Genomic DNA, 23245 nt, shown 5'->3' with positions numbered 1-23245 from the left:
ACTCGGGAGGCTGAGGCAGAATTGATTGAACCTGGGAGGTGGAGGTTGCAGTGATCTGAGATCTTGCCACTAAACTACAGCCTGGGCAACAGAGTGGGACTCCATCTCAAAAGAAAAAAAAAAAAAAAGGAGCAAAACCTCCTTGAGGAAGAAAAATCTAAAAGTTTGGAACACATATTTGAGGGAAGAGTAAAGTCAAACTTCCTCAGCCTTGCTAGAGATCTAGGTATCCAAATACAAGAGGCTCAAAGAATACCTGGGAGATTCACCGCAAAAAGACCATTGCCTAGGCACTTAGTCATCAGATTATCTAAAGTCAAGACAAACGAAAGAATCTTAAGAGCTATGAGGCAGCAAAAGCATCAGGTAACCTATACAGGAAAACCTATCAGATAAACACAAATTTCTCAGCAGAAACCCTACAAGCTAGAAGGGATTGGGTTCCTATATTTAGCCTCCTTAAGCAAAACAATGATCAGCCTAGAATTTTGTATCCAGTGAAAACAAGCTTCATAAATGAAGGAAAGATACAGTCATTTACAGACAAACAAATGCTGAGAGAATTCACCAGTACCAAGCAAGCCAGCACTACAGGAACTGCTAAAAGGAGCTCGAAGTCCTGAAACAAATCTTCAAAATAAACCAATGTGGAACCTCCTTAAAGCATGAGTTTCACAGGACCTATATAACAATAACACAATGAAAGAAAAAAAAAACAAGACATTCAGGCAACAAATAGCATGATCAATAGAATAATGGCTCACATGCGAATACTAACATTGAATATAAATGGCCTAAATACTCCACTTAAAAGATACAGAATGGAAGAATAAATAAGAATTCACCAACCAACTATCTGCTACCTTTAGAGACTCATCTAATGAATAAGGACTCACATAAACTTAAGGTAAAGGGGTGGAAAAAGACGTTCCATGCTGATGGACACCAAAAATGAACAAGAGTAGCTATTCTTATATCAGACAAAACAAACTTTAACAGCAGTTAAAAAAGGCAAAGGGGGACATTATATAGTAATAAATGGACTAGTCCCATGGGCAAAGATCACAATTCTAAACATATATTCACCTAACACTGGAGCTCCCAAATTTATAAAACAATTATTACTAGACATAGGAAATGAAATAGATGGCAACACAATAATAGTGGAGGACTTTAATACTTCACTGACAGCACTACACAGGTCATCAAGGCAGAAAATCAACAAAGGAACAATGGACTTAAACTATATCCTGGAACAAATAGAGCTAACAGATATTTACAGAGCATTCTACATAGCACTACACAGGTCATCAAGACAGAAAGTCAACAAAGGAACAATGGACTTAAACTATATCCTGGAACAAATAGAGTTAACAGATATTTACAGAGCATTCTACCCAACAACTGCAGAATATACATCCTATTCATCAGCACATGAAACATTCTCCAAGATAGAGCATATGATAGGCCACAAAACAAGTCTCAGTAAATTTAAGAAAATTGAAATTATATCAAGTAGTCTCTAAGACCACAATGGAATAAAATTGGAAATCAACTCCAAAAGGAACCCTCAAAACCATGCAAATACATGGAAATTAAGAAACCTGGTTCAAAATGATCATTAAATCAACAGTGTAACCAAATTCCACCTGTTCCCCAAAAACCTATTGAAATAAAAAAAAAAAATTGAAAAAAGGAAAACAATCTGATTAAGAAATAGCCCAAAGATTTCACCAAAGAAGAAATATGGATGGCAAACAAGCACATAGAAGGATGTTCAGCATCATATGTTATTAGGGAATTGTAAGTTAAAACAAGGAGATACCACTACACACCTATTAGAATGGCCAAAATCCACAACACTAAAATGACCAAATGCCAGTGAAGATGTGGTGCAACAGGACTCTCATTCAGTGCTGGTAGAAATGTAAAATAGTTCAACTACTTTGAAAGATAGTTTGGCAGTTTCTTCCTTTTTTTATTATACTTTAGATTCCGGGGTACATGTGCAGATCATGCAAGATCATTGCATAGGTACATTCATGGCAAAGTGGTTTGCTGCCACCATCCCCACCACCTATATCTGACATTTCTCCCCATGTTATCCCTCTCCACCCTCCCTCCCACTATCCCTCCCGTAGCCCTCCCCAATGAACCCCAGTGTGTGATGCTCCCCTCTCTGTGTCCACGTGTTCTCATTGTTCAACACCCGCCTATGAGTGAGAACATGCAGTGTTTGATTTTCTGTTTTTGTGTCAGTTTGCTGAGAATGATGGTTTCCAGGTCCATCCATGTCCCTACAAAGGACATGAACTCATTGTTTTTGATGGCTGCATAGTATTCCATGGTGTATATGTGCCACATTTTCTTTGTCCAGTCTATCATTGATGGGCATTTGGGTTGGTTCTAGGTCTTGCTATTGTAAACAGTGCCACGATGCAGTTTCTTAAAAACGAAACGTACTCTTACTTATCATCCATACCCCTTGGTATTTGTCAAAGGAGTTAAAAACTTATGTCCACAAAAAAATCTGCACATAGATATTTATAGCAACTTTATTTTTAATTGCCAAAACCATAAAGCAACCAAATGTCCTGCAGGAAGTGAATGGATAAATAAATTGAGGTACATCCAGGTGATGGAATATTATTTAGTACTGAAAAGAAATGAGCTGTCCAACCCTGGAAAGACATGGAGGAAATTTAAATGCATATTCCTAAGTGAAAGAAGCCAATCTGAAAAAGCTACATATTATATAATTTGAACCATATGACATTCTAAGAAAAGGTAAGACTGGAGACTGTACGAAGATTAATGGTTGCCAGGAGTTAGTGAAGACTAAATAGGCACAGCATAGAGGACTTTCAGGATAGCAAAACTACTCTGTGCAGTACTCAATGGTGGGTACATGGCATTATATGTCTAGTCTTGCAGAATGTGAAATACAAAGAGTAAACACCAGTGTACTCTTTGGACTTTGAATGATGATCATGTGTCAGTGTAGGTTCAGCAATTGTAACAAATATACCATTCTGGTAGGAGACGATGGAGGAGGCTATGCATGTGTGGGGACAGGGAGTATATAGGAAACCTCTGTACCTTCTATTCATTTTTGCCCTGGGCCTAAAACTACACTAAAAATAACACCTATTTACCTAAGGCACTTAATTGTAAAATTAAAGTCACTTGTGTCTATAAACATTACCCATGTAATTTTTTTTTTTTTTTTGAGATGGAGTCTCGCTCTGTTGCCCAGGCTGGAGTACAGTGGCATGGTCTCGGCTCACTGCAACCTCTCCCTCCCGGGTTCAAGCGATTCTTCTGCCTCAGCCTCCTGAGTAGCTAGGATTACAGGTGTGCATCACCACACCCAGCTAATTTTTGTATTTTTAGTAGAGACGGGGTATCACCACGTTGATCAGGCTGGTCTTGAACTCCTGACCTCATGATCCACCTGCCTTAGCCTCCCAAAGAGCTGGAATTACAGACATGAGCCACTGCACCCAGCTACCCGTGGATTTTTTTTTTTAATGAAACACTAGGGAAAAGTTTTATGCTGGAATCTTACTGGTTGATTTAAATAAGATTTGCTAAAAGGCCTGCTCACGAATGCTGATTTCTCAAATAAAAAACCAATTATTATTCTTAAATATTTATTTCTCTTTTCCCTTACTTTCCATAGGATGGATTTATTGACTTTTTAGAGTTTATTGCTGCTGTAAATCTAATCGTGCAAGAAAAAATGGAGCAAAAATTAAAATGGTATTTTAAGCTGTATGACGTTGATGGAAGTGGCTCCATTGACAAAAATGAGCTACTGGACATGTTTGTGGTAAGTGAAGCAGTAAAGTGTCCCTTTCAGGCCACTATATAGTTAGCCCAGTTTCCCTTCCTATGGAGTAGGTAGCAACTGTCTGTGGGTTCGCTGTTTTTGGGATGTACATTTTGGATTGCTGAAGTCATATCCTATTGGTTATTGAATGAGCAACAGCAAATAAGATTTTTCTTCTTGGTGCAGTCCACTCTGACATTCACAAATTTAACAGAGCATTGAAATGAAAAAGTGAAATCAATATGATATTGTAAAACAAGTTATCTTTTTCTCTGCCTCAGTGCAGAATGCCTTGTGAGAAACAGCTAAACTATCAGATGATTTATGTGTATTTAACAAGAGATATGGACTAAGAATGAAGGTACATGAGGCCTAATCTTTCTGGGAGCTATACTGAAGTATTTCTAGTAGTTGGTTCAGGAATCTCAGACCTTTTCCATATCTAAAGTTCAATAAGTGCCTTTATAAGCCACCATGTCACCCCTCAAAGGATTAGGAGATAGTTATTATCATGGTATAAAACAACGAAGATCCCAGAGTAAAAAAATGGTTAAGCAGGACACTATACCTAAATGAAGATAAGAGGTGTAATTAATATTATGAATTCAAGACACTGAATTTGTAACACAGACTCAAAGAGCATTAGAATTGGATGTCTTAGAAATGATCTGGTCCAAATTCTTGCTTTCATAGATGAAGGAGCTGAGTTACAAATAAAATACACAATAGAAATATTAGCAAAAATGCTAGAAAAATAAGTGAGTGGAACCACAATTCTAATTAACCATCTCAACAAATGTTCAAAGCAGTTAAAAATGTAAAGCTAAATAGCTGAATGAAGAGTTAATCAACATACAGAAAGAATTCAAGGGCAGGATAATACCAATACTGCCAACATTTTAATTTCACATAGATCATTCACACAAAAAAAATGTACTCGGAGTCACTTGGCAAGTGAACAACTTAGAAATTCTGCCTATACATGGTGTATTGCAACACAAAATTAGAAATCAAATACTCTATAGAGAATACCCAACTCCATGTACATTTTAAAACGTTCTCTTAAATACTCAGCTCTTTCTAAAAACAAGGAAAATGTAAATACGGCATGCAGATCTTAGGGTGCCACCAAAGCATTTCTGAAAACAAGGGTTCTTATTCTGGGATCTAAGAATCAATGGCCTTCAGAAGTCATTTCAGCCCTTGAACTTGAGGGCAAAATTTTGCCTGTATGTTACGCTTTCTTTTTTGAGTGAAGGAGAGAGTCATCAGATTCTCAAAAGTATTAAGAACAACAAAAGGATAAAAGTGATTTTGTCTATAACTTATAGGGAAATGTGCTATAGATTTTCATTAGTTAAAATGTATAACTTCAGTTAGTGAGCCAAGGAAGGAGAAGTTTTAAGCTGCAGGTTGAATTTTCCCTCAAAGTGCTTAGAAAGGAGGGGAAGAACATAGGAATATTAAAATAACAAAAGCATAGAACAGAAATTTAATAATTAGATATCATTTGTCTCTAATTAAATTAATCAGTACTAAAAATAATAGCAAATTCTGGTAAGAGCAAGGTAAGGAAGGCATCTCACACACTGTGGAGAGTGTAAGTGGATAAAACATTCCTGGAAATGTCATCTGCATCGAGAGGCCAAAAGCTGATCTTCATTTTGGAATTAGCATTACTTATTCTGAGTCAGGAGAAACCATCATTAAGGATAAAGTCCTATGATTTACATCTCAGAATCTCTTAACATAGCAAACTTTTTTAAAAAACTAAAAAATGAAAATGTTTAAATAAACGAATGCAATGGAATACATACTCAGGAAGAAATTGGTAGCCTCCAAACATACTTTGTATAAAACGGGCAAGTGAAAAAATCGGCAAGGTAAAGAATAATACAAACTGTGTAATCTAAGTTCTCTCTACATGCAGGGAAGATGCTAAAATGGAATTGAGCCCAGGCATTTCGCGACTGGAAGGAAGTACCGGAGTCTAGGGAGGATTTACAAAGGAGATAGTTACAGCTCAGTCTCACTCCAAAGGTATAAAATAGTCAACAGAAGGGCTTTTTTTTTTTAAGATTTTTTTTTTTTTTTTTTGAGACGGAGTCTTGCTCTGTCACCAGGCTCGAGTGCAGTGGGATGATCTTGGCTCACCGCAACCTCCGCCTCCAGGGTTCAAACGATTCTCCTGCCTCAGCCTCCCGAGTAGCTGGGATTACAGGCATGCACCACTGCACCCGGTCCGGTTTTTAAGCATTTTTGAGGAAAATTTATTTAGTAGGACCCCCAAGTCAATAACATGAGGATGTTAGGAAACCATTGAGATGTGGTTGTATCCTGCAATTTGAGGAACACAACATTTGAGTGTTTGAGTCATGAGTGAGAAGTCTAAAGAAGGAAATGGTGGCAGCAAAGGAGTGCACAGTTTGGAAGTATCTGCCTTCCTAGAATTTGTCGGAACAAAGGATGCTAGGGTGTTTTTTTTTTAACCTCCCCACCTCCTCTGGGTGTTTTCCATAGATCAGGTATGGAACACTGTGAGAGGAAGCTGGCATAGAGCTGCGTTAGATCCTAACCTGCAGGGCCACTGGAAGAGGCGAAGAAAACTTGAAGAAAGCTGCAGGCAGACCTAGAGCACTTGTTCCCAACCAGGAGAATCTCTATTCAGGGGTTAGTTCACAGTGTCTAGAAACATTGTGTTGAGTCGGAGAATAGAGAATGCGTAGCACTGTTGCCATCTATCGCTTAGAGACCAGGGTGCTGCCAAGTATTCAACGATGCATGGGACAGCCCTGAACAAGAAAAGAATTGCCTAGTCTAAAAACGGCAATTGTGCAGATTTTAAGAAATTCTAAGCGGATAAGGGACCAGCTGCAATCAAGATGCATGATTCCTGCCTAGAGAATTGCAGGAGAGAGAGTCTACACCTGCCAGTCCAGGGAGCACTGAAATTAGCTAGCCAGGACAGTATTTGCCAAGTGAGAACTCTCCTGCTTCCTTTATCTCCTACGTCCTCCTGCTCCCACACAGGGAGTGCTCAGAGACTGCGATTAGGAAAATACGGAAGAAAGAGCACATGTAGTAAATGAGGAAGGAAAGAAGGAAAACAGACAAATAACAACAGCGACAAAACAAAACTTCTTGCCTATCCCCTCACCCTGCTGCTTCTATTAAAAAAAGAAAGAGGCCGGGCGTGGTGGCTCATGCCCGCCTGTAATCCCAGCACTTTGGGAGGCCAAGGAGGGCAGAGCACAAGGTCAGGAGTTTGAGACCAGCCTGGCCAACATGGTGAAACCCTGTCTCTACTAAAAGTACAAAAATTAGCAGAGCATGGTGACGGGTGCCTGTAATCCCAGCTACTCAGGAGGCTGAGCCAGGAGAATCTCTTGAAACTGGAAGGTAGAGGTTACAGTGAGCCGAGATTGTGCCATTGCACTCCAGCCTGGGCAAAAGAGTAAAACTCCATCTCAAAAAAAAAAAAAAAAAAAAATCATCCCTCAGTGCTCCTCCACTTTCCAATCAGTATTTCACTTCCACTTATATGACTTGAAGATTGGCGAACAAATCACGATCTCACAATTTTGTGTTAGGACTTGTTTATGTGATCGAATATCACTTCAGAATGTGGGTATACTGGATGCCTGGCCAGATTTTCTAGGCTTTTGACCAAACACTGAGAAATCCTTAAAATTTTCTTCAAATGTGATCTATATGTATGTAACAGTTACTTTAAATATTGTCCTATATTTAACTATGAGATCCGTGAGACCTAAACTTGCTAAGGCCAAGACTGGTGTTTCACCATCACCTATTATGATTAATCCTGGACTCCAGGCTGATAATACTCGGGAAGCAGCAAGAGAGACAGTCATATTTGTGATTGTGTCCCCTAATTGAAATATGTTGCTGGAAATTTTTATAAAGATTCCTTCTTGTTCAACCAAGATAGTTATGTTCAAATTCCCAAATGGCTAATCTGCTTTCATTATATTACGAAGTTCTATGTCAAGCCTGGGTCATTTAATTTAACCACCTTGGGATTAGGGGAGGTTGGCTACGTCTTCCCTCTAGGAAGGCTGGAAATGTCATTTGCCCCCGGGTCTCCTGACAATTTTAATGATGAAAAGGCACTGGCAGAATGTGGGAGAAAGTCAGCGCCCTTCTAAGGCATATATATATGTCTCCCCAGTCAATCATTCTATAAAAGGACACAAAGAACCTGGGCTGCCAGTGGTGGAAGCCGGAGAGGAAGCCTGGGACTCTGACAGCGTTCTGGCCATCCTTTTACTTTCACCCATAAGACCCAGATGAATCTGTCTGAAATTGAGAGCAATGTCTGCTTTCTGGGTCTGGAATTCTTATGACAATGACCACTACAATATTGTCTCCAATGGGCTCATTGCATCTGTTGTGACCTAGTATGTTGAATAAAATAAGCCTTCAGTCTTTATTCGGTCCATTTAATTTCCAAGTCTCATTACCCAGAACTGACATACAATCTTTTCTTTTTATTTACTTTTTAACAACTGGTTCTGGTTGGACAGCAACTGACATGAACACATCCCCAAATTCTGTCACACTGGAGCAGAAATGTTGCAAAATGTATTTGCTTCCAGAAAAGTTGACCTCTTTCATTTAATGTCTTTTCGTAGGCGGTACAAGCTCTCAATGGCCAGCAAACTCTGAGTCCTGAGGAATTCACCAACCTGGTGTTCCATAAGATCGATATAAACGATGATGGTAATGGAGCTACTCTCTTCTGGATCGCTTTTCTTTCAAAGTAGGAGATGGTGGTAGTGGGGCGTGTCATTTAGACAAAAGCAGAAACCATTCAAGAGAACCCCAGTTATGACTTGGGCTTCATAACTGGACCAATCCAATGTTCTCAGTATGATTCAATTGAGTGGTAAATATTTATTGACCATATTTATTTCCAATGTCTGATGCTTGACATGTTGGGATATATAAAGAAGGGTAAAGATTAGACAAGGAAATAAATCGGAAGAATATAGGATGAAGTACCTTCTGCCGTTTGCTCTGAGACACACTCTATTAATCAGTTCCTCTCCACTGGAGGTTTTCCATCAGCTTACAAATAAACTCAAGTTTTCTCTATTGTAGAAAACTTTCCTTCAATTATGCTATCTTCTTCTACTATCAGATTTTTTCTTCCTTTGGACTAAACATTTCTGGAGAAGAGTCCACCGTTGCCTCCATTTCTGCGGTTTCTACCTTTTCTCTCTACATTTCTGCTTTTTCTGATCGTTTCTGCATCAGCTCTTTCTACTCTGTTCTCTGGGTTCCTGTTTAGCTTGGAGGAGGTACCTCTCTTCTTCAGAGGCAGGAGTGAAGAGAGAAGACACAGACAGCCCAAGAGAAATGAGTGCTTCTAATATAGCTTTGATATCAGCAAACAGGTAGGTGAGCATATTGACTTGAGATTGAGGCAGAAGATCTAGGAATGGTCCTTGAAAAACAGAAAATTTGGCATTGTTAAAAATATAAGATAGTAGTAAAGTGTTAAAAAAATGGATAAGAGGCATTAGCATGTCAATCATGGTTGCCATCATTCCAAAACCCCTCCAAAGGCATCAACCTGTCCACCATGCATCACTTCTTCTAGTGGACACGAGAGGGCAGTAGAGACCCATGTTCGCATGTTGAGTGTGGCAGGTTTTACTAGTAAATTGTGGCAGCTCAGCGTGGCAGGATTGGAGGTGAGGAGGCTGGGAGGAAGCTCAAATGCAGCCACTGCTGCCAAAAAGCCAAACGACTGGACAAGAGCCTACTGCTCAAGAAAGCAATCTGAAGATGCATCAGTCCATCAGTCTTCTTCACTGAAGGACCTCTGTCTAGATCTGCCTCTCCTGAATCTCAGTCCAGTACGCTCACTTACTAGTGTACTGAGATCAGATAATGAAACATGTGAAAGCTTGCAAGAAACAGAGCCAGACTACCCAAAGTAGATAAGGAGGCTGAGTGTAGCTAGAACAGGACCAGAGAAATGGAGAGCGGAGGGTCTGATGGGGCCAGTGAAGACTTTATTTGGAATATTCTACTGAAAATGGTGGCCATCAAATTGGAGAAATGCTATAGATTTTGTTCTGTTTCGCTTTGATTTTAATTTTAGAGGTATGGCAGGATGGCAGGGATTGTAGTAGAGTAAATAATCCATTTCAGCTTGGGACTGAAAGCGCTGATGTAGAAGAATGAGTATTCTGGAAATAGGACATCACAAAGTTTTAAGACTTGATTTCTACAGTTACTTTCAAAAGGGTAGGTCAAGAATGTTTGATAATTTCCACAAACACTGCTTCTAGTGCTAGGAGTGAGGGGACTGGGAAAGTGAGCTTCCTCGGAGAAGTACGAAGATTTTGGTATTCTTAGGAAAAAACTAGGTTTCTATTAGTTTGAGGACACAGATAATGTATTCTGGAAAACATGAATATGATTCAAAACTTTTTGTTTACTATCCAAGAAGATTCCCCAAGGGCAAAGTATAAGGAATCAATAAAACGGCGACTATGATTAGAAAGGAACTTGAAATAGAAAGGGCTGGGTTAAAAGAGATGTGAATTCAGAAAAGAGAAATTGTGCCTGGGCAATAGCTGAGATTACCTGAAGTTAGAGACGGGCTCTTTGACCTACAAGAGTAAGTCAGTGACAGAAAAAACGGGATGAATTATGATTTCTGGAATAGTTTATAAAACTGAATACATGAATTGTTTCCTGTTATAAAAACTTGTATTTTAAGTAAAAAAATACACACACATCCACATCCATATCCATCCAGTAACTATGAATCACAATTTCTTAGCAAATGCTTATACAGAACTAAAACTGATGGTTTTGTATAAAAATTATTGACAGCTGTTACATCGTTTCATCAAGAGACAGCTGGGTCATTCCATACATCAAGAAAAAGATGCTAACCAATGTGCTGCAGAGACAGCCCGCTGTGACCAAAGGCAAGGAAGAAAAAGTAATGAAGACATAAAAGGTTGATATTTGCAGAAGTACAAAGGGATTTGGCCAGTATTTGACAGAGAATAATGATATGAAGTGCTTCATTTACAGATAAAGGGAGACCTAGCACCACAAAGGAGAATGTCTATTCACATTTGCAAAATCTCAACTATGTATACCTCAAATATAATTTTTTTTTTTGAGACAGGGTCTCACTCTGTCACCAAGGCTGGAGTGCAGTGGTGTGATCTCGGTTCACCACAACCTCCGCCTCCCAGGGTCAAGCGATTCTCCTGCCTCAGCCTCTTGAGAAGCTGGGATTACAGGCACGGGCCACCATGCCCAGCTAATTTTGTATTTTTAGTAGAGATGGGGTTTCTCCATGTTGGTCAGGTTGGTCTTGAACTCCTGCCCTCAGGTGATTTGTCCATCTCAGCCTCCCAAAGTGCTGGGATTACAGGCATGAGCCACCACGCCCAGCTACCTCAAACATAATTTTTTCTTGTTCATTATCATTGTTATCGAAACATCAGTGTTGATAGAAATGGAGATGCTCAATTAAGTATACCAAATTGCTGTTGACTATATGCCAACATACATATTTTTTATTTCTCAAAATAAAAAGTACATCATTGTGCCGATAATCTCATGAATCTTGAAACCAAAAGTAAAGATGATCACGGCACACAACTAAAAAGACTTTAGGTACCTATACGAAAATCCCAATTGGATTGTAAACTGTTTGCAAAAGAATGGTCAACATCACATCTGTTGCAACGGAAAAATACACAACAGTTGTGAAGTATTCTAAGCATAATTATTTTAATAACAAATCAAAGTTAGAAGGCTAAGCAAAATAAAGGTACAGGATTAATGCCAGATTTGTAACAAGATGAAGAACTATGAGCTCCATGAAGGAAAGAACCATTTCTGTTTTGTGCACTTTGATATTTCCTGTGCTGGCACACACTGGTGCTCTATAAGTAACTGACATGAATGAGTGTCTGTTAAGAAGATGTCATATAAGAAATAAAGAAAACAGTAAATCAAGAAACAAGCACAATATGCAGTTTTGTCTATAGGAAGAAAGGTATCTAGATTTTTTTTTTTTTGGAAAAAAAATGCATATATGTTGCAAACTTCATAAAATATAAACCTGGATTGGTTACCAGGAGTTGATTACCTATGGGAAGTCGGACTGGGTGCCAGAAAGAGGTTGAAGGGGGATTATTTTTTCTGTTCATTACATCTTTCTGTATTGTTCATTTTTTTATCATGAGAACGTATTATTTCTATGATTTATCAAATTTATTTTATATTATGAACAAAAGCATCAGGAAAGAGAGCTTGAAGAGACTCACAGGGGCAGAAAATGGAAGCTAAACATTCAATATTATTGAAAAATGAAAACAGAGAGGACAACAAGGCAAGTCAGGAACGATGGTTAAGTGTAGAATTCTGCAGGCTTTACCACCAGAAGAATAGCAATCCGCATCCTACCATGCTCTACTGAGACCTCGATCTTGACATAATTTAAGGAGATTTGTGGATGTTCACAACATCAAGTGCAGAAAGTGCCTCAGCAAGTCTCACGTAGAGCCAAAGAAGGCACAGGGATAAGGGAGACTTACTGCCTCATGATAACAGAGGGTGAAAGTGAATAGTGGCCAAAGAGGAAATGAAGAGGGCTGGGGTTTTGCTTTTGCTTTTTGAGACGGAATCTCACGCTGTTGCCCAGGCTGGAGTGCAGTGGCTCCATCTTGGTTTATCCAGCCTGTGCCTGCTGGGTTCAAGTGATTCTCCTGCCTCAGCTTCCCAACTAACTGGGATTACAGATGCCTGCCACCATGTCCAGCTAATTTTTGTATTTTTAGTCGAGACAGGGTTTTACCATGTTGGTTAGGCTGGCCTCCATCTTCTGACCTCAGGTGATCCGCCCACCTGAGCCTCCCAAATTGCAGGGATTACAGGCATGAGCCACCGTGTCCAGCTAAAAAGGGTGATTACTGAGCAGATATTTTGGGTAAAAAATAACAAGGACAGGACGTAAAGAAATTTTATTGAGTAACTAACAAGAAAGACCAGTGCTTTAGACTGCAACATTGTGAAAAGCCACGAGGGTCACATTAAATCAAACTGGAAAACTGAGAATTACCAGGAGATAAGAAAGAAGTGAGTTTCCATGTAGAAGAAATGAAACTACTGCATGCTACAATTCTCCTGTAAAATGCTGCTAAATGCTTCTAGTGCCACCTTGCTAATAAACAACACTGTGCCATTCAAAATCTTCACGAGCATGCTCCCTTAAAAACTTGGTTATTCCCATCTCCTGAATCTTCTCCACCCCATCTTTGCTAATTTTCCAGCCCCAGTCCGATGTTTTATGAAGTTATAATGAAAAGAAATTAGAATTTAACAAATTCCTTTACACAGGCTGATTTCTTTTAAACCAGGATGACTTCTTTAGAGCTGAAATGTAGGTATGCACAGTAAATTCTGCCTTTCTTGTGGGAGTGAGGGTTGTGTGAAAGAGAATATTTTGTTTTGTTATAAAAGATTATTTAAGATGTAAATGGGAAGAAATGCATCATTTAGGAATATCAACAGGGTAACCAGATTGCAAAAACAGGACTAAGTAAAATATTCCTGGGTAGCTATTCTGTTACTAATGAGACACCTGAAATTGGTAGTGAGTGATGAAAGAGTACCGGTGATACTGTCCCCAGACCTACGGAATGCACCCACCAATGCAGCAAACAGCCCTCAACAACATAGATTCCAATTACATATATTTATATTTCAACAATATAAAAATAAAATCGTGCACCAAATAATGTCCTACAAAAATTGAGATGTGTCTTTATATATAAAACAAAGTAATCAAAACTCAGTAATGACTTTAGAGTCCTTCCGAATCCCATGATCTCCCACTCTGTCATTGCTCACAGGCTTTGCTTTTTGCTGGTAGATTCTTTGGTGGGAAGCTTCTGGACCGCCATAGGTCCAGAATTCTGGATTTTCTTTCTAGGAAAATCCAGAAACCGTTCTTTTAATTTGTTGGGGCCTAAATCCACAGTCAAATTAAAACAGAATAGGAAGCAATGTTAAAGAACATCAGATAAAGGAAGGCAATTAGTCAGTGTGTGCCAAGCACCTACCATATGCAAAGCACTGTAGTTGGCTATAGTGGTGGTAGCTGAGTGGTAGCAGAAATGGTAATTGTGGTTAGGGCTTAATAAATGTGATGAATGAATGAATGAATGTTGAGTGCTAGAAAGAAACAGTGAAGAAAATTTCAAAAGAAATAGTTTAGATACAGTAAATATTAAGTTTGATGATATGGAACAGAGTTTTTTTATGGTAAGGGGTTAGGTAACATGAAAAAAGTTAATGCGCAGAGTTCACAAGTGTTTTGAAGAAAGTGAATACTTCCATCTTTTTTCTCTTTTCCATGTCAGTAACCTGCATTGCTTTTCAACTGAGACCACTGCTATATCCCAGTTCTTTCAGATGCTGCCTCTTCTATTGCCAGCGGTTACATCAGAGAAGTTTCATGACTAAGCAGTCAAAACAGTCTCTAGTCCTCCAGCTCCACGCCCACTTCTGTTTTGGTCATGTTGAGCCCCGATAAATTTGAAAAGTATCTGGGGTTGGGAATTTACCAACTGTGATTTTCTTTTACAAAGGGCGGTTATTCTGTGATTATTTGAGGTTCCCTGCCCCATTGCCACTGACCCATGTGACTCTCCCCGGTCACACACGTACCACTTCTTAAAATTTGCAATCTTCTGTACTCCCTATGGTTTATTCCATGATTGTACCTTTTCTGTGATACATGTGGGGCTCTACTCCTCACTGCTATTAAACTGGGGTTTTGCACAGAACTTTCTTTGGCATAAACAAGATATAAGGAACACAGATTAGGTTTTTCTCTTAAAAAATGCATTTTAGCAGCCGGGCAGGGTGGCTCACGCCTGTAATCCCAGCGCTTTGGGAGGCCAAGGCGGGTAGATCACGAGGTCAGGAGTTTAAGACCAGCCAGTCCAAGAGGGTGAAACCCTGTCTCTACTAAAAATACAAAAATTAGCCAGGCACGGCGGCAAGTGCCTGTAATCCCAGCTACTCAGGAATCTGAGGCAGGAGAATCACTTGAACCTGGTGGGGCAGAGGCTGTAATGAGCCAAGATTGCACCACTTGCACTCCAGCCTTGGTGACAGAGTGAGACTCTGTCTCAAAAAAAAAAAAAAAATGCATTTTAGCATTTTGCACTGAAACCAAAAGGGAGGTGTTTTTGATTATATGATGATTCATGCTGATTGATATTTGAATCACTATTGTGGTATTTTAGATATTTGTCTTCTCCACGAAGAAGTATAGGTACAGCATAACACCTGACTTAAGTCCCTGCTGACTTCCTTTCCTGAGGGAACTTTCTCCAGTTCCTGAATGTACTCGACCCATCTTTGGCTGATCTACCCATCCACAAACCCTACTGGGTGCAGTCTCTTTGAGATCAGTAACTGCATCTGTACCCTTCAATTTGAACACACTCATACTCACAATCCCAACCCAAATGATTTACTTCAACAGAGAATTTCACCTCCCCCCTAAAATGTTTAAAAGTCATCTCATGGGACAAAGATAGTAGAAAAACATGGCAGCCAGGACACATGGATAGAAGGCAATAAATGCATAGCACTGGGCTGGCCAGCACAGACCTAAGGCATAAGTCAGGGTGATAAGATTGGAACTCAAAAGCCAGAAAAAGAGAACTAATGACCAATAATAATATGTGGAGTGAACACATGTTTAAGCTTTCTCACAGCTTTAGACAGTCCCAAGAATTATTTCTTCAGAGAGAAGAATATTGGAAATAGCCTCATGAACAGTCATTTCATCTTGATCTTAAAAATCTCCAAGAATATTGAAAATAGCCTCATGAACAGTCATTTTGTCTTGACTTTAAAAATCTCCAATCTATCATGCTCCTAAGACTTGGTCATATCTTCAAGATTAAAAGTTCACAAACCAGTACTGTGCAGAGATATAATTGTATATGTGCTCCTATTTCATCCAGGGTATTACCTGATGTTCTCAACTAAACATAAAAATAGATTTTATTTATTGTCTTTATTTTCATTGGTAACTCCACCACTGAATTTTTTTTTTTTTTTTTTTTTTTTTTTTTTTTTTTTATGAAGATCTTCAAAGACCTTAGAGTCTGGTTGAGGGGAAAGGATATCAAAAGAATATCAACAACATCCCAGTGAGTGTATTCTTTGTGCCAGTGAGTAGTACAGACAACGCCTCTTAACTGTTTGTTTATTATTTTCCAGGAGAATTGACTTTAGAAGAATTTATCAATGGCATTGCAAAAGATCAGGATCTCCTGGATATTGTTTACAAGAGCTTCGACCTCTCCAATGTGCTGAGAGTAATCTATAACGGGAAGGAGCCAGACACGGAGGCAGACTCCTCCAAATCTCCTGACAAGGCTGGTCTAGGGAAGGTGAAAATGAAGTAGCTTTGAGAATACCTTTCCCAGTTATCAATGAGCACAACATTTCAGTAGAGAAGAAATAGAATCTTCCCCATGTACATGCTGTTGATTTCAGGTCTTTGTTGTCATTCACATAGGCTTGAGAATATAGCATTTATTTTAATCCAATAGAGACTTCCATAAAGATCCTAAACACATGCATTGTTGGTTTTCTGTGCTCTCTCTGCAGATTAAAATATAACGATAAAATTGAAGGATTGTCTCCTTACCTATCCATTCAAGATAGAACTCTCATATGTGTTTCCTTGTGCACTTAATGTACACCTTGAAATAGAACTGGGTTATCTGGCAAGCGTCTCTGCAGTTTAGCATTCTTAGATGAAACATGCCTGTGTTAAATGTGTTTGCTGCCTCTTGGCTCTTGTTGCATCTGTATATTATAAATGACCGAGTTCTGGTTCATTTGAGAAACTTTTTTTTCTGCACCTGTTTTTCATTCGTGAATGCTGTCTTGCACTAGTACTGATGCTCTGCTTCAGAAGAAAAATCTTAAGCTATGTAGCAAAAGGAGAAAACTTCAGGCTTGGCGGTGAGAATGTTTTTGTATGATTTGTTATAAATCTGCGTCCAGTTGTGCATGAAAACGCGACGTATCATCTGTAATTATTATGCCAGTTGGAGGTTTGATCAGAACAGCAGACAGCCAGGCTGTGCAACAACAAGCACTTGACATTTGAAACGGTCCTGACATTATAGCTCTGACATTTCATTTTTTATATCCTTTCCAAAAAATGAAATGATGAATGGGATTTCTTGATGGATTAGAACTTTTTAAGTTTTGAGTTCTATATCACAGGCCCATTAGTATGTCTGTCAATGACTGGCTTTCTTGTAGTTTTCTAAGACCAGATGTGAACCATCTTTATGTCAAAAGCTTCATAATTAGGCTTTCATATTCAAATCTGGGTTAAAAATACAACTGGAAGACTACAAAGACAGAGTTGGACAGTCCGTTTCTGCCTTACAGCTGTCTGAGCTGATCCATGGGGAAGTGGAGGCGTGGAGGAGATAACTGGCAGTAGAAATGAAGTAGAGGCCGGGCGCTGTGGCTCACACCTGTAACCCCAGCTCTTAGGGAGGCAGAGGCAGTAGAGGCCGGGAGCCGTGGCTCGCGCCTGTAACCCCAGCTCTTAGGGAGGCAGAGGCAGTAGAGGCCGGGCGCCGTGGCTCGCGCCTGTAACCCCAGCTCGTAGGGAGGCAGAGGCAGTAGAGGCCGGGCACCGTGGCTCGAGCCTGTAACCCCAGCTCTTAGGGAGGCAGAGGCAGTAGAGGCCGGGCGCCGTGGCTCGCGCCTGTAACCCCAGCTCTTGGGGAGGCAGAGGCAGTAGAGGCCGGGCGCCATGGCTCGCGCCTGTAACCCCAGCTCTTAGGGAGGCAGAGGCAGCAGAGGCCAGGAGCCGTGGCTCGCGCCTGTAACCCTAGCTCTTAGGGAGGCAGAGGCAGCAGAGGCCGGGCGCTGTGGCTCGCGCCTGTAACCCCAGCTCTTAGGGAGGCAGAGGCGGGAGGATAGCTTGAGCCTGGGAGTTCGAGACCTGCCTGGGCAATATAGCGAGACCCCGTTCTCCACAAAAAGGAAAAAAACAAAAAGACGAGAAATGAAGTAGAAATGGAGGTGAGAAAAGGTAATAGGTGAACATTTAGATGAAGATATAGATGGAGGTAAAAATGTCCTGGGAATTTTTTTCCAAAAGATTTCTAGGAGATTCACAAAGATGTATGCAATGCAAGATAAAATGTTGAAATAAAATTATCACAGATAACATAAAGAAAATTATTGTAGCCATGGTGACACGAAGTTTACTCATTTGCGAAAGGTGGGGTACTCTTTGGACTCTGAGCCTCCTAGAAGTGAAAAAGGAAACATCATTAGAAGAGCCAGAATATCAGCAAAGTAAGCAATCCCACGAAGTTGTGTTGCCAGACGACATAATACCCTAAACTGCCCAGTGTTCCATGTGTTGTTAAGAGAAACAGAACCCATTTTTATTGTGGCTTAATCTTTCTCAGGGTATCTGAACCTATTTAGGGAAAAGGCAGCAGTTTCAAGGCCGTAGCTGTTGCTGCCCAAGTCCACCCTTCTTGACTTCCGCCTACAGAATTCCCACCCAGTGCTTTCCTCCCTGGCCTGGCTATTTTCACTACGGCGGCACCATTCTCACTCCAGGCACTGTATTGTATCCATGGATCCTTTCAACTCAGTGGACTCTGTAGCTTCAACACCCTCCTCTCCACCCATCTTTCATGGGCACTCAGGCCCTTCTGTTCCTCTGCCTCAGGACTCAACCATTCAGAGGAAAGAGGAGGAGATGATGGGAGCGTACAAGGAGGCAGCTGGAAAACCGGCAGGAGCAGCAGGCAGCAAGTTGGAATACAAGAGAAGGGCTCTGGGGGTCAGGCAAGCCTGGGTCTGAATCAAGTTCTAGTAGCGTGTTCTGATAGCTTGTGCTTTGTGACTCTGAGGAAATGATATAACTTCTTTGAGACTCAGCTACCAGAATTAAATGGGGATAACAGCGACATCACTGGGCTATTAGGATTAAATAAGTCCACTTGGCAAAATCCAGAGTAAGTACTCAGGGCATGTAGAAAAGGAAAAGGGTGGGTTCCCCACCTTCAGCAGGATTGACCCTTTGGTCAGTCGAGATCCAGTCAAGGAAACACAGGGAGACCACACTTGTATTAACAGAGAGAATGTAATATAAGGAGCTGATCTAAAAGGCACTGGAAGGCTGGAAATGCAAAGAGAGGACACTGAAATAACACAGAACTAGTAATGGCAGGAAGCAGCTACCATCCTAGGCTAGAGAAGCAGAGGGAAGAGGTTGGGGTTATTAGAACACAGGAGCTTGAAAGAGGATTGCTGGGCCCCAGTCTTCCATGGAAGGAACACGGGGTGCCTCAGAGGAATGTAGGAAAAGCATTGCAATCAACGGTCACTGCCAGGACAGGGCTGTTGCTGAGGCAAGGCTGACAGGAACAGGACGGAGCAAGTCCTTCTACCCTTCCTGCCTGGCATTTTCCCTATAGCACCAGCTATGGGCTGAGCCTCCTGGGGAAACAGCCAGCCGAGGAGGATTGTCGGTAGGGCTCCAGCCCAGCATCACGGAGCCTATTACAGGAGGATGGGCTTGGAGCTGAGAGTTCATGACTTCATTACCAGCAAGGTGGAATGCGTAGGATGAGCCAAGGCGACACCGTCCAGACATCCTCATCATCATAGGTAGCATATTAAGAGCATCCAAGCCCGGCTTTAGCCCGGGCCCCGCCTCCCACTGTCTGTTTTGAGCCCTGTAGTTCCCCTCTGGCTTCCCCAGGCTCTAGTCACTCAGCTGCCTGACACCTTGATCCTTTCTGTCAGCACAGAATCCCTTGGCATCACGACTGGCTTGTGTAGTTCGCCCAGATCTGGTTTCGGTTTTTCCCTAGATGCTGCCTCTTAGATTTCTAAGTTCTGTTCTGTGCGCTGTCCCCAAAACTCACTCCAGGTCTTCCACCTCCCAAACTGACCTCCAGGCTTCATAGCAGAGAAGGGAAAGGGGTACTCACTTCCCTTTCCAAAGAATAGCTGTGTCCTATCTGGGTGTCCTATAGCACACCCTGGTCGGCTTCTTAGGAAAACTTGTTGAGGTCAGGCATGGTAGGAACATCTATAATCCCAGCACTTTGGGAGGCTGAGGCAGGAGACTCGCTCGAGCCCGTAAGTTCAAGAACAGCCTGGACAACATAGCAAAACCCCATCTCTGCAAAAAATGCAAAAATTAGCCAGGTGTGGTGCTGTGCACCTGTGGTTCCCAGCTATGTCGGAGGCTGAGATGGGAGGATCTGTTGAGCTTGGGAGGTTGAAGCTGCAGTGAGCTGCGATAATGCCACTGCACTCCAGCCTGCATGACAGAGTAAGACCCTATCTCAAAAAGAGAAAACCGAAAAAATGCTGGTTGGTGGATTGGGAGAATGTGAAGATACTAACTGTTCATCATAAGAAAACAAGTCATAAAACAGTATCTATGTTATAGTTTTTTTCTGAGGGTGGTCCAAAGAAGGAGATAAGTTAGAAATTCAGGAGCGAAATAATTTTAGGTTAGGTTCATGGTTAGGTGAAGTGGAGGAAAAAGAGAGGGAGAGACTATGGGGAAAAGCCATATTCCTTCCAAGTCCTGTTAAGGTCATCTCTACCAAAGTCCTGCTCCTTCTCCATCATTTTCTCTGCAATTTAACAACATGATACTGAGTTCAAAGGAATAGTCCTAATCTACATATCACGTCATGGTATAAATCAAATATTTTAAAATAAATGTTTTCCTCTTTTAGATGATAAGCCTTAAGCAGAGTTTACTGTCCAGTGACTTAAAAAAATAACTTTGTTTCAGTTTTATTGTATTTAATTGGAATATCATCAGTTTTCCTCCTTAGGACTATACAGTAACACTTCAAGAAAGGGATTTCATGATATGTGAGTCCAGTGTCTGAAGAACCTCAAGCACCTACTCCCATTGACCGAAGAGCAGTGTCTAAACCGGAACACATCACTGTTCAAGGAGAACCTAGATCTTCCAACTACTTTCCTCTTTTCTTAACTACAAGTTTTGATGGTTTAAAGTAAAGAGATATTATTTTATTTTATTTTACTTTTTTCATTAAAGACATATTTACTGAGTGCTTTCCAGGTGCACAGCCCAGTACTAGCCTGGGAATAAAGCAGCAAATCAGACATATATTGTCCTTGCCCTCATAGAGGGTAAGATACATCGATGAGTTACATGACTGAATAATTCATTGTAATTGTAGTTAAATGCTAATGCTGACACACAAGGGGCTGTGAGGCCGTATAACTGGGATCTAACCTGTATTAACAGTCAAGGAGAGCTCCCTTGGGAAATTTTTTTTTTTACTATTTTTTTAAGAGACATTATTTTAAAAAGAAAGGTGAATAGAAAGATACTAAAGCTTGTGATTATTTTTGCCTTATAAAAATGACAGGAAAAATTTTAAATATTGGGCTAACAGCATGTTACTCAAGTCTTTCTATACAACTGAAGATGCACCAGGAAGCAGATACCTTGATTCTTTGGCCCAAAATATGGAGAAATAAAGAGAAAAGGAAACAGATGAGTTGCAGCTGGTCCAGGAGGACAGCGCTGATCTGATTTCCCTCCCTTGCCCATGCTGCCGCAGCCAATCAGTGGCTGCTCCTTCAATGAAGCCTGGGTTCTCCTGACATGAACAGAGAACATTTTAGCTAAAGAAGTTTTTTTTTTTTTTTTTTTTTCCTCACTCTGTCACCAGTTTGGAGTGCAACGGTGCAATCTCAGCTCACTGCAACCTCTGCTTCCTGGGTTCAAGCAATTCTCCTGCTTCAGCCTCCCAGTAGCTGGGACCACCAGCGCATGCCACCATGCCCAGCTAATTTTTGTATTTTTAGTGGAGACGGGGTTTCACCGTGTTGGCCAAGATAGTCTCGATCTGTTGACCTAATGATCCACTTGCCTTGGCCTCCCTAAGTGGTGGGATTACATGTGTGAGCCACCGCGCCAGGCCAGAAGTGTTTGTTTAAAGCAGAAAAGTGGGTAGGAAATGGCTTAGGTGTAGCAAATATTTCCTTCATTCTTCTTTCCAAAATCTGTTGGTATAACAGTTACTGGGGAAATAAATGAGAAGATGTGGTTTGTTTAACACTGAATGCATGACTGAGAGGCAGGTGAAGAGTTTAGTGCATTAAAGAGATAGTGTGAGTGCTGGAGAGAGGTAGCAAGCTATGCTTCCCGCTCCCCCAACTGTATTAGAATAACCTTTAAAAATGAAAATGAAATACAGAAAAGTCTGACATTTAAAACCAAGCTAGGGTCCTGTGCTTGCTGAAAACAATCTAAATCATTAAAATTGGGTGGACAGGGAATAGCTTTTTCAATACTCAGAATTTGGGGACAGCTGCAGGTAGACAAAACTGAATGTTGAAATTAAACCTCGAGAATACCAAGTTTTCTCAGCAGGATTGCACACAACATTGAGAAAAGTGTTTAGAGAGGCAGAATGGCTTGGTGAACAGTGCTCTGGAGTGAGCATTAGATCTGGATTCTAGTGAACTTTGACAAGTCACTTTACCCCTGAGTCTCGGTCCCCTCGCTTCTGAAGTAAGAGAAACAATCACTGAATTTCCTTCCATCTCTAATATTGTGTCATTCCTTGAGACTCCCACAATGCAGGAAATGATGCCTTAGTACCTCAAAAGAATTAATCGTTTAGAAACAAAATTGAAGAAAATTATTTTACATTTGATGCAAATTGCAAGCCCAGATTTCTTTGGACTCTTTCGGCCACTGAGTCTCAGGTTGCTACCTATGGACTGTGTGTCACAGGTGATTACTTTTGTCCCTACACCTAATTCTGAGTGCTCTTCATCAAGCATGGAATCACAAGCTAGTGACAGGCTGTCTACATTGAAGTCACCTGGAAATCTTTCAATATGAGAAGAAACGTATATCTCTGACAGTCATGGTGATTGTAATGCATGACCAGGTGTGGAAACCATAACTCCTCACATCTATTTGAGAGTCCCATCCCCATGGTTGCCATGGAAATGGCCAGAGTCCATCCACACTCTGTCTCCTAGGATTGACTTTAAAGTACCTTGGGACCATGGGATCCTGCAGATTTCCTTTGTGAGATACAGGAAAAAGGTCACAGATTTCCATGCATGCAGGTTAATTTAAATCTTGTCCCCGTCACTCACTAACTCATCACCCTGGGTAGTCATTTTACCTTGATAACCCAGAGTTTCCATACCCATGAAATGAGATTTCAGATATTTGGTTGGGTTATTGTGCACATGACGTGAGCTAACACACATAATCGTCTTGCGTGGTGTCCGGCCTTCAACATGAATCAGTGC

At 40.8% G+C, this 23245-nt stretch overlaps 1 protein-coding gene across 3 annotated transcripts in view; it reads left to right on the top strand.

Moving 5' to 3' along the window:
- GUCA1C (guanylate cyclase activator 1C) overlaps positions 1 to 16736 on the top strand; it is a 43354-nt gene extending 26618 nt beyond the window's left edge. The window contains exons 2-4 of one of the 3 annotated variants that reach the window (XM_012460931.2): positions 3683 to 3832; positions 8485 to 8572; positions 16136 to 16736. In XM_012460931.2, coding sequence (XP_012316354.2) covers positions 3683 to 3832; positions 8485 to 8572; positions 16136 to 16323 — 426 coding nt within the window. In that variant the 3' untranslated portion in view covers positions 16324 to 16736. Of the gene's footprint in view, positions 1 to 3682; positions 3833 to 8484; positions 8613 to 9143; positions 9475 to 16135 lie in introns of those variants that run through there. The other 2 variants (XM_064374440.1, XM_012460932.2) reach the window with 2 other exon arrangements.
- The last annotated feature ends 6509 nt before the right edge of the window (positions 16737 to 23245 follow it).

Source organism: Aotus nancymaae, unplaced genomic scaffold (genome assembly GCF_030222135.1).
Source record: "Aotus nancymaae isolate 86718 unplaced genomic scaffold, 86718_ANA_hifiasm-v0.15.2.pri h1tg000011l, whole genome shotgun sequence".
NCBI classification, from domain to species: domain Eukaryota; kingdom Metazoa; phylum Chordata; class Mammalia; order Primates; family Aotidae; genus Aotus; species Aotus nancymaae.
This window is presented reverse-complemented; position numbering and strand designations above follow the sequence as displayed.